The sequence below is a fragment of the Sturnira hondurensis genome, unplaced genomic scaffold (assembly GCF_014824575.4).
Source record: "Sturnira hondurensis isolate 20B ecotype Veracruz unplaced genomic scaffold, ASM1482457v3 Scaffold0021795, whole genome shotgun sequence".
NCBI lineage: Eukaryota > Metazoa > Chordata > Mammalia > Chiroptera > Phyllostomidae > Sturnira > Sturnira hondurensis.
The window spans coordinates 7,849,409-7,864,872 of record NW_028094426.1 but is presented as its reverse complement, the minus strand read 5'-3'; the positions used below and the strand labels follow the sequence as shown (position 1 = coordinate 7,864,872).

The 15,464-nt window shown below is 36.9% G+C and overlaps 1 protein-coding gene across 2 annotated transcripts in view; it reads left to right on the top strand.

Moving 5' to 3' along the window:
- Window positions 1-15,464, top strand: part of PIK3C2G (phosphatidylinositol-4-phosphate 3-kinase catalytic subunit type 2 gamma) — a 268,609-nt gene that overhangs the window by 108,351 nt on the left and 144,794 nt on the right. For both annotated transcript variants that reach the window (XM_037033809.1, XM_037033810.1), the window contains one exon: window positions 13,515-13,608. In XM_037033809.1, coding sequence (XP_036889704.1) covers window positions 13,515-13,608 — 94 coding nt within the window. The remainder of the gene's footprint in view (window positions 1-13,514; window positions 13,609-15,464) is intronic.

Here is a 15,464-nt window from a genome sequence, read left to right as displayed (position 1 = left end):
AAATATGTAAATAAAACTATCCTAAAATAAGTTTATTGTAGTAAAATGCAGTAGTTAACTATCTCATCATATTTGGGTGTTTCTCCTTCACAATGTAATTCATTTTTTTCCTGGATAATCAGACTTTCAGAGATTATAGGGACTGGTTAAAAAGTAGAGTGGATTTATTAAGTGTCATTCAGTGAACTTAGTAGAGACTTGATTTATTTGCACATCGGACAGTTTCTTAACTATGCACCGAAGAAGGTCATTGAAAACGCCAAACTATCTCCATTGTCTTCATCCTAGGATTCCCACTCTCAGCTTCACTGAACTATGAAAAATCTTGAGGACAAGTGTTTCTAGAAATGAACATGTCTCCTTTCCTAAGATCAAAAGCTACCTTTTCTGAGAACAAAGAGTATGTGCTTGTTAAATAAGTTGTCAGAGTAAGTTCTTCAGCGATCTGTTTTTTTTTTCTCCTTTGAATCTTCTATTTTTTTCAATTGTTTAACCTCTTTCAATTTATGTACTCCACCTTTAGCTTGGAAAATGTTTAATAATGCTGTTAACTTAATCCTCTCTGAAGATGCACCACCTCATTTTAGTTTATTTTTAGCAAGAGACATGTTGAGATTTAATTTACCTAGTGTGGGCTGTAGGGTGTTAATATTTCCACTACTGACTGCCAGCAATGTGCTCACCCAGCACTGATTCTTCCACTGGAGATGGCGGCCCTGTCAGCATGTCAGAGACCCAGGGCTAAGGTCTGTGCTTCTTGGCAGATGGTTGCTATTTTCTTGAACCCTGATGCACAGGCACAACTATTTAAGTGCTAATAACAAGCAGAAATTACCCAAGGAATTAAAAGGCAGTTCAAGGAAAGTATTCATTTAAAAATAGCAACTCTGAATTGGCATCAGAGGATTACATCAAAAGCTTAAATAAAAATGTGACAAGGTACCAGAACTCACCATCCCACATGATGTAAAAGTATTGTTTTGCAGAAAGAAGAGCAAGACTTAACAGGCAGTGCCTAGCTTCCAAAATCAGTTTCTTGGGAAAATGTTTCCCAAAAATGTTTGCCCACACCATTATGTTCTTTATTGGGAAGAATAGTTTATACAAAGCCTTCCTTTACTAGCATTGTAGGCAGAGTAGGACATGGAAAAGGAAAACAGTTATAACTTCCATATTTGACTAAATAATTACATGATTTGTGATCACGTGTCTCTTCCATTAATCTATTGAGCAAAAATATGTGTACATGGATATTGATATGCAATGAATGAAAGAGACAGAAGGATAAGCCATAGTGACTATTTCTTAAAAATACAAAATTTAAAGGGAAGACTTAAGCTAGAGATCACTACACTATATTTTATGTACAGTAATCAAAGAGGTACATATTATACGTGCCCAAAGGAAAAGCAAATTCTTTCAGAGAAAGTAAGGAAACCTTTACAAAGGAATTTAATTCTGACTTGAAGTAGTCATAGGAATTTTCTGTGTAGAGAGAAAATGATATTCCAGCAAAGAAAAGATTAACATGAACCCAATTAAGGAGGTTCAGAGAAGAGCGAGTAATTTATTATCATATTAAAAGAGAGTTGCACATTTGGTAAACCCAAGATTGCTAAAGTTGGAGGAAGCCAGAAAAGGGTTTCAAAGTTTGGGTTTGTATGCTTGTTTAAGTAAAAGAGTTTGAAGCATGTTTACAAACTGAGAAGAAGCATGTATGAAGCAAAGATCAAAAAACAAAGAAATAGATGAAATGGCGAAATGAGATCATGCCAACAATCAGTAGCCTAGAACAGACGTGTAAATGATAATTTTATCCAAGGAAAGAAAGAAACTTCTTCCTCTCGGGTGGGAGCGAAGAAAAGATATAAATACCACTATGGATACGTATGGCTATGGAAGAGGAAAATGTGGCAGTTTCCATATTCTCCGTGAAGGAAATGTCAAGGTGATATGCTAAGAATGAAGAATATGGAACTGAATATACTTAAACATATGCATCTTTCCTTTGCGTATTTTTGGAGAGTTTATGGTATTGCTTCCAAATTGTACAGCTGACAATGTAAGCTTTGAAATAAAACATACCTGGCTCTAACACAATACTTGAATGACCTTGGGCAAGTTTCCTTATAAAACGAGGTATGAGCATTATATGCCTTACAGGATAAATACTTGTGAGACCATTCAATAAATGTTACTAATAATCAATATTATACCACCATCTTCATCATAGCTATGTACTTAAGAGAGTTCAAACTTTTCAGATTTTTGCAATGTCAAAGTGTAAATACAATAAATTTGGGGGAATGATTTCATTTCTATTAAGCTTAAATAATTTAATTCAACTTGTCAAAATTTATTTGATAAAAGAATTGGCATTTTAAAAATAAATCACAATTCAGTAATGATGTATAGCTTACGAAGTACTTTCACAATATATGATTTAACCTACAAGCAACCTCTTTAATATTATTACCAACATCCAGAATTTCTCCCATTTTACTGATCCCTATTTTACAGATGAAGAAATTGAAGCCAAATAGCCCATTCATCCACTGAACAGATATTTACTGATGCCTACTCATGTTCGACATTTCATTAGGCTCTGAAACTAGCATATTAAGCCAAGAGAAGCGTAATTCTGCCTTTATGGAGGTTTCCAACTTGCAGTCTACTAGAAGTTGGGAGAAATAGCCCATTACCAAATGATAAGTGTAAAACAACAGATGTAAAAAACACATGTAGAAAAGAGCTCTGAATGAAAAGTACATGGTTCTCTAATAATGTGTATAACAAAGGAACCAAAACTTGTTTTCAAAGTGGGAAAAGTCATCTCAGGAAGATGAGAGGAAATGGCAAAAAGGAAGAATAAGAGAAGAATTTTCTAGGAAGAGAGAATCTATGTAACTGTCCAGGGACAGAACCTGTGATTAAGAAACTGGAAGAGAGCCAGAGTACCTGAAGCCCAGGAAGAATGTGTGATGTAAGGTGACTGACATGCTAAGATGAAACCAGAAGAACATGTTAAACACATCTAAACAGGACTGTATTAAGCAACTTGGTCTTTATTTCAGTAGCAATGAGAAAGCAAAGATGATTCTAAATGGGAGAACACATTTACCTGTTTCAAAAATCACTCAGGTTTCTAGCCCTGGCTGGGTAGCTCAGTGGATTGAGCGCGGGCCTGCGAACTAGAGGATCACAGTTCGATTCCCAGTCAGGGCACATGCCTGGGTTGCAGGCCAGTTCCCAGCGGGGGACTCATGAGAGGCAACCATATATTGATATTTCTCTCCCTTTCTCCTTCCTTTCCCCTCTAAAGATAAATAAATACAACATTTTTAAAAAATCACTCAGGTTTCTGAGTGAAGCATGGGTTTGGTGAGGGGAAGCAAATACGTAAGAGAGACACTCACCAAGATGGAGCACACTGGGTGACTGGCAGACTATGGAAGAACACTGTAGTTTGGGTTGAGGTATGTTGGCTTTGAAGTGTGCTTGACGTGGCCAAATTTACAGGTCTGTGGATATGCAAGGAAGAAATATAAGCTAGAAGCCTCAAGTTGGAAATCATCCACAGAAGGATGAGAATTAAGTCAAGGATGTAGATAAATTTGCTTGGAAAGAGAGAGCATAAGAAGAGCCTTCACATTTAGACTCCACATCCCTTATTCTTTTTCAGTATAGTATGCTACTTTTTCATGCAATGTTTAATGCACCCAAAAACAAAATCTCTGTATAGTGCTTTCAATATACCACTTGTTTTACATACTGCCTTCTTAAGCTTGTCTATAAGTAAAATCAAAGTATAATCATATAAGATGAGAAAAATCCATACTACAGCTAATTAAGAGCATGACTATATAGCCAATTCTCAATTTCTATGTGCAAGGTCATAGACTATCAGAAAATGTCGCTGTGCAACTTCTGTGTCTTCTTGGGTCTAGAATTCATTCTTACTCCTTTTGGTTTGTGACTGGGTCAACACCCCAGTCCAATTTCAGATACTATACTTATCACTGTTCTGTCTCTTTGTAGAACCATTTAGAGTGCTGCAAATAAATAATACACCCCAGCTAGACTGATGGATTTTAATGAGAATATCAAGTCAAAAGATAAAGAGGCCTTGGTAAAAGTACTGTCAAAAGCCTATTGGCCTACTGGGTATTTGGGTGTTAGTTTCAGGGCCACCAGCGACTGGACTTGGACAAATAGCTTCTACTATTCATGTTTCAGTTTCTTCTCTGCATAATCAAGAGGCTGAACTAGGACTTGAAACTTCTTTGAGTTCTAATATTCTGTAATCATGTAAAAATCCTTGAAGAAGCATGAATTATTCAGTAGGTCGAGTTTACAATCATCCTAAAGAATCCTTATTCACTACATTTCATAGAAGAAAATTTTTCTTGTGTCACATCAGATCAGTTTTAGTACTAGAAAAACAGAAAAGATATTCATATTGACATTTTTCTTCCAAGCTTATGTAGAGTGTCTCATCAGACACAAAGCCTGTGGGAGAAACGGTTCTGCACTTCTGATGGTTTTATAATTCTAACCTGACGTTGGGGCCTTTAACTGTGAAGAGCTTCCTCGCATTCTGTGTGAATTCTTACTGTGTATTCTGAAGTCTGACATTTCTGTTCCACTATACTTAATCTCAGATTGCTTTGCTTTTCAGTTTACTCCAAGTTGCTTTTTTAAAAGGTCAACACTTATTACCTTGTATTTGGCTTCCACTCATCACTTCAAAAGTCCTTTGAGTAAAATATTGACCCTATATCATTTTTCAAACTAGAAAAAAGGAAACGAGAGAAAGTAAGAAAGGGTTCAACATTACAAAATAACAAGTCAAATGGAAGATGTTGAGAGATGTATTTTTTCTGCTGGAATATCACTTCACGACTCCACTGGCCTTATTGAAGCCTGTCTGAGTCTTCTGTGACTTTCTCACAGCCCTGTGAGATGAGAGAGTTGTAAATATTTAAAGGAAGAGAAGGGGTATGATGAGTCCCAAATCTCAGCTCTTGTCACATGAACTGAGTAACACGCTTACCTTAGTAACAGGCCACAGGAACTGATTCCTTGATCGGTGGCTCAGGACACAAGCCGAAACTATGTTGCATACTGCAGGTCTCAAAGTGAGGTCTGTAGTCCACAACATGCTGACAGTGGTGTCACAAAATCAAAATTATTTGCATAATAATTTTAAGGTGTCATTTGCCTTTGTCATACTTATTCACTCTTGAGTGTAGAGTGTTTTCCAAAAGCTGTAATGTAGCAGATTTAGTGCAACGAGTAGAATCCAGCTGTCTCCGTCTAAGCCAGACATTGAAGAGATTTGCAAAAATGTAAAATAGCATTGCTCTTCTCACTGAATATTTTCTTTGTTGTTGGAAATACAGCTATTTTTCATAGAAATATATTATTTAGGTTAACATGTAATGGGTTCATTTATGTGATTTTAAATGAATTGATAAATATTTCTTAAACATCCTGGTTTCATTTCTAATATAATAATTAATAGCAGATATAATTCACATAAACAAAACCTCTTTGGGATCTTCCATAATTTTTAAGAGGATGGAGGGTCCTGAGACCAGAAATAGGAGAACCTCTCTTACGAAGCAGATCTTAACATGTAGTCAGTTCTAATCATTTTTCACCAGCAACTTGAGCCAACAAGTTACCTAAAAATGTAATAATATGTTTTTTTCTGCCCATGTAAGATTACCGTTTCAACTCAATCCTCCTCTTGGCCCCAAATTTTGTGTTTACTCGACATTGTTGGTGAAATTCAGAGCTGCTATTTCACTGAAGTCCCTCTGAAAATGTTTATCTTGACATTGCTTTAATTTTACTTAATGTTTTCTAGCCATGCAACTTATAGTTCTTTCATTAACTTTAACAACCCTAATCTTCATGGAGTACTTTTTCTTTGTGTTTGAATAGCCTAAGTGGACAATGGACTAATTGTAATTCATTGTATAGAGTTATATTAAACAATCATTGCACAGAGTTGTGTTTATCCTGGTTGTTGTTTCATGATCTTTTACAGATCCCCAAAACTCACTTGTCAGCTCAATTCACAGGCCACTGAACCCTGAATATGTAGAATTGCTGCTCACAAAATTCCTATAAACTTGAATAGTAGGCCCATCCAATGTGTAGCTTTTGACCAAAATTCAGACATGCTTGGGAAATTAAATGAGTTAACATAAAGTTGCTAAAATGAACTTTTAAAAATGATTAATAGCCTTAAAGAAGTGATTCTTTCACCTGGACTCTTACCAAACCCATTAAAACTTGTTTCATTATAAATAAAGCTTTCTTTCACCTTATGCAACATCCTCCCCAACAAGTAATGAAATTTTACTACCTCATATCTTTTTCACACACCAACTAGATAGATTTCCATTTATTCCACTGCAAATAATCTATTTCCTGATTGATTACAAAGAAATTTCTTACAATTGTAAATAAATGAAGACCTAGTTGATATTAGCCTGAAGAATCTTCTAACTGTATTTTTGTTTCTTCCCCAGCCTCAACCTATAATAGCCATACCTAGAGTAATTATGCTAACAAGGTGATCGGAATCACTAAGGAATGGCTCCCTAGTGTATTGGCAGAAATTACATGTACTTTTCAAGCAAATCAGGTCATTGGAAAGTACACATACCTGGCTTGTGGAAAATTCAAAATTGGTTGCAGTGCTTCTGTTACATATGACATTTCAGTTTGTAAATATCACACCACAGTCGGGGAACGAAAGCAGGCAGCCCTCACCTTGTTGAGGAACAAGTTACTGAGCATAAAATGCCAACAGCTATAGCCCCAAAAGAATGTTCAAATAATTCCAGACAACGGGGCAGGGACAGAATGCCAGGATTTGTGGAACAGATTTGTCTGTTGATCTATGGGTCAGGAAAATATGATTCTTATTCTTTCACACAATGATATACACTCTTAAAATATGATTTAGAGGATTTTTTTCTAGTGGTAGTGAATTTACCATTATTAATATCTTTTTATAATCAGTTGAATGGCCTTAGTTTTAAAAATATTTTTAGTAGAGACTTCCGCCAAGATGGAGGCATAGGTGGAAACACTGTGCCTTCTCCCACAACCAAGTTTGAATACAACAAGGTTTGGAGAACAAAGACACAGCCAAAGAACAGGAAATTGAATTACACAGAAGTCTGACAAAAACGAACCATTCAACCAGGACAGTAAGAGGGGCGGAGCCAGCAGCGGAGCAGGGTCGAGCAGGACAGGGCCCCCAACCAAGGCGCGCATGCAGCCCGGACCCAGTCAGGGTGTGGGGCAGACATTCTCACACAGTGAGACGGACCGCGCAGGCCCCAGAGGGCGAACCCAGTGGTGGAGGGCTGATGGTGGTGGCACACTCGTGTGCAGTGGGACGAAACTCAGTGGGTCCCAGTGATGGTGGCAGCTGCAGCACCTGTGGTGGTGGCGGGAGGCGGCAGATGAAACCACCATTGCTCCTCTTTGACCTCGCCCCCACATACAGCATCACAACCCAGTGATGCCCTGAGTTGCCCTGCTCTGGTGAACACCTAGGGCTCCGATCCTGATATGTAACAGGCACAAACAGTTCAAAAGATGGCTGAAGAAGAACTCAAAGCCCCAGAGCCCATAACTCTAAGCGACCAAGAGATTGCCAGCATCTCAGATGCACAGTTCAAAACACTGGTCATCAGGATGCTCACAGAACTGGTTGATTATAGTCACAAATTAGAGGAACATATGAAGGCTAAACTAATTGAAATGAAGGGAGATGCACAGGAAACCAACAGTGATGGAAAGGAAACTGGGACTCAAATCAATGGAATGGACCAGAAGGAAGAAAGAAACATCCAACCAGAAAAGAATGAAGAAATGAGGATTCAAAAAAATGAGGAGACGCTTGGGAACCTCCAGGACATCTTTAAACATTCCAACATCCGGATTATAGGGGTACCAGAAGGGGGAAAGAAACAGCCACGAGTGGAACACTTATTTGAACAAATAATAAAGGAGAACTTCCCCAGTCTGGCAAAGGACATAGACTTCCAGGAAATCCAGGACGCTCAGAGAGTGCCAAAGAAGTAGGACCCAAGAAGGAACACACCAAGGCACATCATAATTACATTAGCCAAGACCAAAATGAAGGAGAGAATCCTAGAAGCAGCAAGGGATAAGGGGACAGTCACCTACAAAGGAGTACCCATCAGACTGTCAGCAGATTTCTCAAAAGAGACCTTACAGGCAAGAAGGGGCTGGAAAGAAGTATTCCAAGTCATGAAATCCAAAGACCTACAGCCAAGATTGCTTTATCCAGCAAAACTTTCATTTAGAATGGAAGGACAGATAAAGTGCTTCTCAGATAAGGTCAAGTTCAAGGAGTTCATCATCACCAAGCCCTTATTATATGAAATGCTAAAGGGACTTACATAAGGAAAAGAAGATGAAAAATATTAATGGTGAAAGGACAGCAAACTCACAGTTATTAACAACCACACCTAAAACAAAAGCAAACCAAGAGGACAGCTAGATCAGGAGTGGAACCATAGAAAGGAAGAACACATGGAGGGTTAGAAACAGGGGGGTGGGAGGGGGAGAAGGGGGGAGAAGGTACAGAAAATAGCATAGACAGTAGGTAGAAAATAGATAGGGGGAGGGCAAGAATAGTAGGGGAAATATAGAATCTAAAGAACTTGAGACACGTGGTTATAAACTAAGGGGGGAGAAGGGTGGGGGAGGGAATGTGCAGGTGGAGGGGAATGAAGGGGGGAATAGAACAACTGTAATGTTATAATCAATAAAATATATATAAAGAAAAAATATTTTTAGTAACTAATAAACTTGAATGTAAAAAGTATGAAAAACTTTTAAAACTAAGCTTACAAAAGAAAGCTATAGTCATTCAGAAAACTTCCATTCAGATATTAGGTATTAACATTGTGATCTTTCATATCTTATTTGAAGGCATATAGATAAATATACACAAATTTTAATGGTATTATACTGTATAAATTTTTCATAATGTTTTATATCATTAAAGATTTATTTTGTATTTTAGGGACTACGTATATTCTATCATATGGTCATAACATTCAACTTTTTATTTTTTGACATTCCTATCATTGCCAGCTTGCTTATATGCATACATCCTCACACACGTCTCTGATTATTAGAATAAATTGCCAAGAGTAAAATTGCCAGAAAAGAAATAAGCACATTTGAAAATTTTTTTTTAGTTCATGATGTTATATATTGCCAACAGGGTATGAAAGAGCCCAATTCTGAGGAAATTCACCGACACTGCCAGTGTCCGCTTTATGTGGCCAACTCTTCCTAAAATAGTCAAATGCAAGCTCTACTTGGGCATGCTTTAATGTTGTCAGGCTCTTGTCACACCTCAGGATGTCATGTGCTTAGTTTCTTAGCAATTTCTCTCCCAATTTCTTTCTGAACTGCAAGCAACAATAATGAATAAAAAGAGGAATCTCACCCTGGCTGGTGTAGCTCAGTGGATTGAGCACGGGTCTGCGAACCAAAGGATCACGGTTGGATTCCCAGTCAGGACACATGCCTGGGTTGCAGACCAGTTCCCACTGTGGGACACATGAAAGGCAACCATACATTGACATTTCTCTTCCTCTTTCCTTCCCTTCCCCTCTAAAGATAAATAAATGATAAAATCTAAAAAAAAGGAATCTCTTGGAGGAAGGTATAAGGGGATTGAATGGTAATGAAAAAAATACAATAAAGATTAAATTTTAAAAAGAACAGACATCTCTTTTCATTAAGGTACAAAAAAATTCTTTCCAAATATACAAGTATACTACAAATATATAATTTTTGTTTTGGATTATAACTTGCAGATATTATGAGTTTTTGTTTTCTTTTTTAAATATTTTATTGATTATGCCATTACAGTTGTCACACATAATTATGCCATTACATTTCCCCCTTCATTCCCCTCCACCATGCACACCCCTTCCCCCCATTCCCCTTTTAGTTCATGTCCATGTGTCACAAGTTCTTTAGCTTCTACATTTCCCCTACTATTCTTGCCCTCACCCATGTCTATTTTCTACCTACCGTCTATGCTACTTATTCTCTGTACCTTCTCCTCCTTTCTTCTCCTCCCACTCCCCTGTTGCTAACCCTCCATGTGTTCTTCATTTCTATGATTCCACTCCTGATCTAGCTGTCCACTTAGCTTGCTTTGGTTTTAGGTGTGGTTGTTAATAACTGTGAGTTTGCTGTCCTTGCACTCTTCATATTTTTAACTCCTTTTTCTTAGATATGTCCCTTTAACATTTCATATAATAAGTACTTGGTGATGGTGAACTCCATGAACTTGAGCTTATCTTGTTCCTGAAGGAATCCTCCCAAAAATACATTCTTTTTTTCCCCATTGCCTTTAGGTTTGTTTTTCTCTTACCATTTGACTGAGAGAAAAAGAATCTGAAATTTATATGAAAGGTGTTTGTGAAATTAAACTTACTGCTACCTATGCAAATTATCTCACAGCATGGCAAAAAATAAAAGGGGCTCCATAGTGTGATTTTCTTTATTATTATAATGATCAGTGTATTTTTATCAATCACCCAACATGTATGAAACATGGCACTAAATCCAAGGAGTAAAAAAGAAAACCTTGGAACAATCTATCCTCAGTTAATTTATTCACTAACTGAAGAATGATGGCACTTGCATAGAAAGGTCAACCCTGGCGCTCACTCACATATCCTGATTGGCCATGGAGTCACTTAGACAATGCTCTTGGAGATCAGAGCAACGATTAATAAAGACTGGGATCATTAACTTAAGAGTATTTGGTCCCATTCTGAAGGAGGACTAGAAGAGAAAGGGGGGTGTTCCAAGTGAAGGTTACAGCAGCCACAAAAATAAGAAGGCACATGGCACTTTCCAAGTGAGGATGACAGGTCGGTGAGCCAAAGCACTTGATGCAGCATTAGAGTGGTAGAAAAATCTACAGTGAAAAAGAAAATAATTTAACGTTTTATGAGAAATGAACTTACAAACAATTTAGGAAATTTTATAAGCCATTAGTATGAAAAGTATTGGTACCAGCATGACATAATTATGGCCTAGAGGATATAATTGCAGAAAAAACTAAAAACAGGCATGAGGCTAGAGACATTAGACTAGAAAAGTCAACAGAATTTAGCAACTAAGTAGACAGGAAGATAAAAAAGCTTTTAGGAACTCCACAAACTTTTATTCAGCTGTGCATGTGCTAAGGATTCCTGAATGAAGGAGCCTTCTTCAACCATGTAAAGAATATAGAATCCTGTAGAGAAGGGTATGATAAACTCTGCAGGGCTGCAAAGGGGCTAGAATGCCTTTGAGGTAAACTGATGCTTGAGCTTTGACTTCAATGATGAATAGAATTTTGCCAGATGGGAAAGGGGTGGGGGGGGAACATTTAATGATAAGAGCAAAAGGGGGAGAAATATCTCTTAAACTTTGAGGCCACCATGATTAGATACAGATAATAACACAGACTACAAGTAAAAACCCACGAGGGAGATGTTGTAGGTGGAAAGGTAATTAATTCAGTTTGGATGTTCTTCACACAAATGTGCAGAGCATACCCACCAAACTGGAGGCAATGGGGACCTATGGACAAATCAGGGAACAAAACAGGCAAAACAATTGTTACTTTCATGGAATTTACATTTTAGTATTTGGAAATAAATACATACTTAGAGACACAGTGTTCACCAAAGAGTTTTGTTGTGGTTTCTTTTTTTATATTTTTCTTTGTTGTTCTTCATATCAGTGAGATAAGATAGGTACAGGAGAAAGCACGAGTGACTAGAATTTGACTTAAGCCATCCCTTAGGCAACAGAATGTACCAAGTAGCTATTCCCTGAGAAAGACTTCAGACCATCCTCAACTGACCTTGATGTCTGCAAGCTTCAGACACATGGTTTAGTAATTGAGAGCAATAAATTAGAGTTGATTGCGTTTAGTTAAGAGAAAATAAAGTCTTTGTGTGTTAAAAACAGGCCGACCTCCTAGCTTTGCATTTTTATTACACCCTTTCTGCTCTCCATCTGTTTTTCTGATGCTATGCTGAGATCTTCTGACCTTCACTAAGTGCTTCATGAAATGTGTCTGGACTATAGTTCTCAATAGGCCTCACTGGAATGAATGCCCAAAGAGAGAAACTTATTGGAACTGTATTTGCAGGTCAAAAATAAGGGTTTTGAGTGACAAACTTTGGAAGTTAAATTCTTGTTGCAATTAAAATGCTCAGTTTAAATGAAGAAAAAATATGGACCCTGTTTAAACATTACCATTTCCAACTGCTGTCCAGGAAAGTTGAGAGACTTTGAGTAATACCATTTTTTTTCCTTTATACTGTAGCTGCATAGTATTCATTTCACCGTTCAGTGACTTGATATGCTGAAAAGAGACTGGATGTTGCAGACTTCAAAGCTTTCTGACCTCCACAACATTAGGAGCCAATCTTCAGAGCGCTCACCTGACTGGTTGAAAACAGTCATTCAGTTAGTTCCCCTACAAAACAACTTTAGGGTTTTGTTGATATGTTTATTCATTTCTTTGTTTTTCAGTGAGTCACTATAAATAGTTCTTCATGTTTTAAATTATGCATATTTTTCTGAAAACTTCCTTATTTACAAGTGTATTAATTGTTTCAACCAGAGCCCTAGTTCTATTTAATCATGTGGAAGTAGTACATCAACATCACGTCAAAGCAGCACGGTGCCAAAAGTTATCTCCAGGCACTTCCAGGAGCCTGGAGATAATTGAATCTAATTCTTCTGATGGAACAAGATAATGGCAACCTGAGAAGCCCATTTGAGGATAAATTGTCTTTGGAACAGGGTTTCAAATGCTAAATACCTCCATAAATTTAGTTCGGTAGCACATATTTATTAAGTGTCTCACAAGTGCTGGATCTTACAACAGGCGTGTACAGTCCCAAAATGAATAGGGCACAGCTTCCCTCAAGAACTCATAGTCTAGCAAGATTTAGCCTTATTAAATTAATTTTTTATTATAAGATACTTTAGAGTTCTCATTTTCATTGTGATCTGGCCAACCTCACTCAAATAGATTTCATTTTTAATCATATGAACCATCAAGTCTCTAGCTGGCGATACTTTATTTAATAAATGCATGGCTAAATTATAAGCAAAGATTTTCATACTATTTTAGAAAAGATTTTAGATACCTTATCATCCACATTTTATAGCCAAGAAAGCTGGCAGGAATCTGACTACACCCAAGTTTTCAAAACCTAGTCAAAGGGGCTTTCTCCTGAAATTCACATGAGGTTATAGAATACGGAAAAATAATAACCATTTGTTACTAATGATCGTCTTAATTGACTGTGGCATTATTATTTTATACACTGAGGATGGAACTCATTCCCTGTTTTCCTAACATCTCTCATGAATTACTCCATATCATTAGCTGCTTAATGGATATATTTGCTTTGTATTAGTTTTCCAGATCAAGAAATTCGGAAAGTGGCAGTTCAGCAATTAGACAGTCTCTTGAATGATGACCTGCTGGACTATCTCCCACAGCTGGTTCAGGTAAGAACAGCAGAGCTGTTCCAAGGAATTCCAGGATTTTAGCTAATAATTCTCTTTAAAAGTTTTCGATGAATCAACAATAGACTACTTGAAGTGATATTGCAGTTTGGCTGGCCAAGAGGGTGAATTATAGCTCATATGTCAACATGGGTAATGCAGACATTCTCTAGCCAAAACTGGTACAGTTACAAAAAAAGTATCTAAAAGCCAAAAAGGAAAATAAAAAAAAAACTTTGCTTATTAATTAGAAGTAGAACAAAATATAAATACTTGTGAGGAAATGTTTGTATCTGACTATGTAAAACAATTAAAAATTAACCTAATAAGGGTTATATAAAAATTAGTCTTTTGCTGTGTAGCTCCTCATAATTTATATTTCATGCCTTTCCTATAAAGTTTTCTAAATTGACTATAAATTTTATAAAAGTAGTATTATAAGATAATTCTTAAATTCTGCCAGCAGAGACTATGTTTTAGTGACAGACTCAAACCCACAATGTTGGAACAATTTTTGGAAATAATATTAATTGACCTAAAATATGAACTAAGATTAATTTAGTCTGAATGTTTTGGAGTATGAATTACGAATGACCATGTAAATGACTGAATATTCAAACTACAAATGATATATTTTTCTACTTAGTGCTGAATATGTCTATAATAGTGGTCTTTATGGGGTTTTTTTTAAGTTTTTTCTTTTAACTCAGGTGTTTTCTTATCTTAAAGGCCAGGTTGTAGTTACAAACTCTTTAAATGCCAAGTGCAACACGGAACAGACTGAAAATGACCATAGGGGAGGGGGAGGGACATAATGGTGGAAAGAAGGGAAAGGCCTGGTCAAGGAACACATATGAATGCCCCACGGACACAGTGTGGGGATTGACTGTGGGAGTGTGGGGTGGGATGGGCAGAAGAGGGCAAAGAAGGAAAAGCTGGGACAACTGTAATAGCATAACAACTACAAATGATTTTTTAAATAAATAAATAAATAAATAAATAAATAAATAAATGCCAAGTGTGTCAGGTTTTGAACATTTAAGATGGGGGACTCCGCACCTGATGAGGAAAGCCTTTATTATTAGACTGAAAAACCACACTTTGCAAACCCAATATGCCGTCCTCTGAAAACTACAGGGAGGGCTTGTTTTGAGACAGCTGTACCATGTAGTTGCTTACATCAGTACTTACAGTTGTGACTTCCCTACATCGGCCAGGATACTGTAGTGAAAATAAAGATTGATTTGACTTGTAGAAATACCATTCATCTTATAACTCCCTAGTGCGGGCAACATCTAATATTTAACCCAACTCAAAAAAGTAAGTTTTCACAAAATTTTAGATTAAACCCATCGAAAGCTCCAATCTGAATGAACACACTTGGCACCAGGAATATCACTGACAGCCATGTATCTGCAAATTCGAATTCTTTCGACAGGGTGCACACAGAATCCAGCATAGCAAAAACACAGAAAAAATAGGTAAATTTGCAGCTGTTTCCTAATTATTTAAAAAGGAATATTATAAAATATTTTGAGATGTAAAAGAAGTATATAGTGTGACTATAAAATAAATAAAAACTGGCGAGAAAATTTTTGAAAACATTTGTTGTAGAGTTGTTCTTAAACTTCCATGTTCTAACATGACTTTAAAACTTCCCCAGACCAAAAAAAAAATTCTACCGTTGATCATTTTTGAAAGCATGTTATCTCATGTGTTATCTTGTTAGAAGTATGCAGGCTATATTAAAGCAATAAAAAAAACTCTATGGCCATGATGAAAACAGAAGGCATTGTTCATAGCTAGCAGTCAAAACGCAGACCCAGAGGTTACTACAAAGCACAGGTCCTAGCCATGCA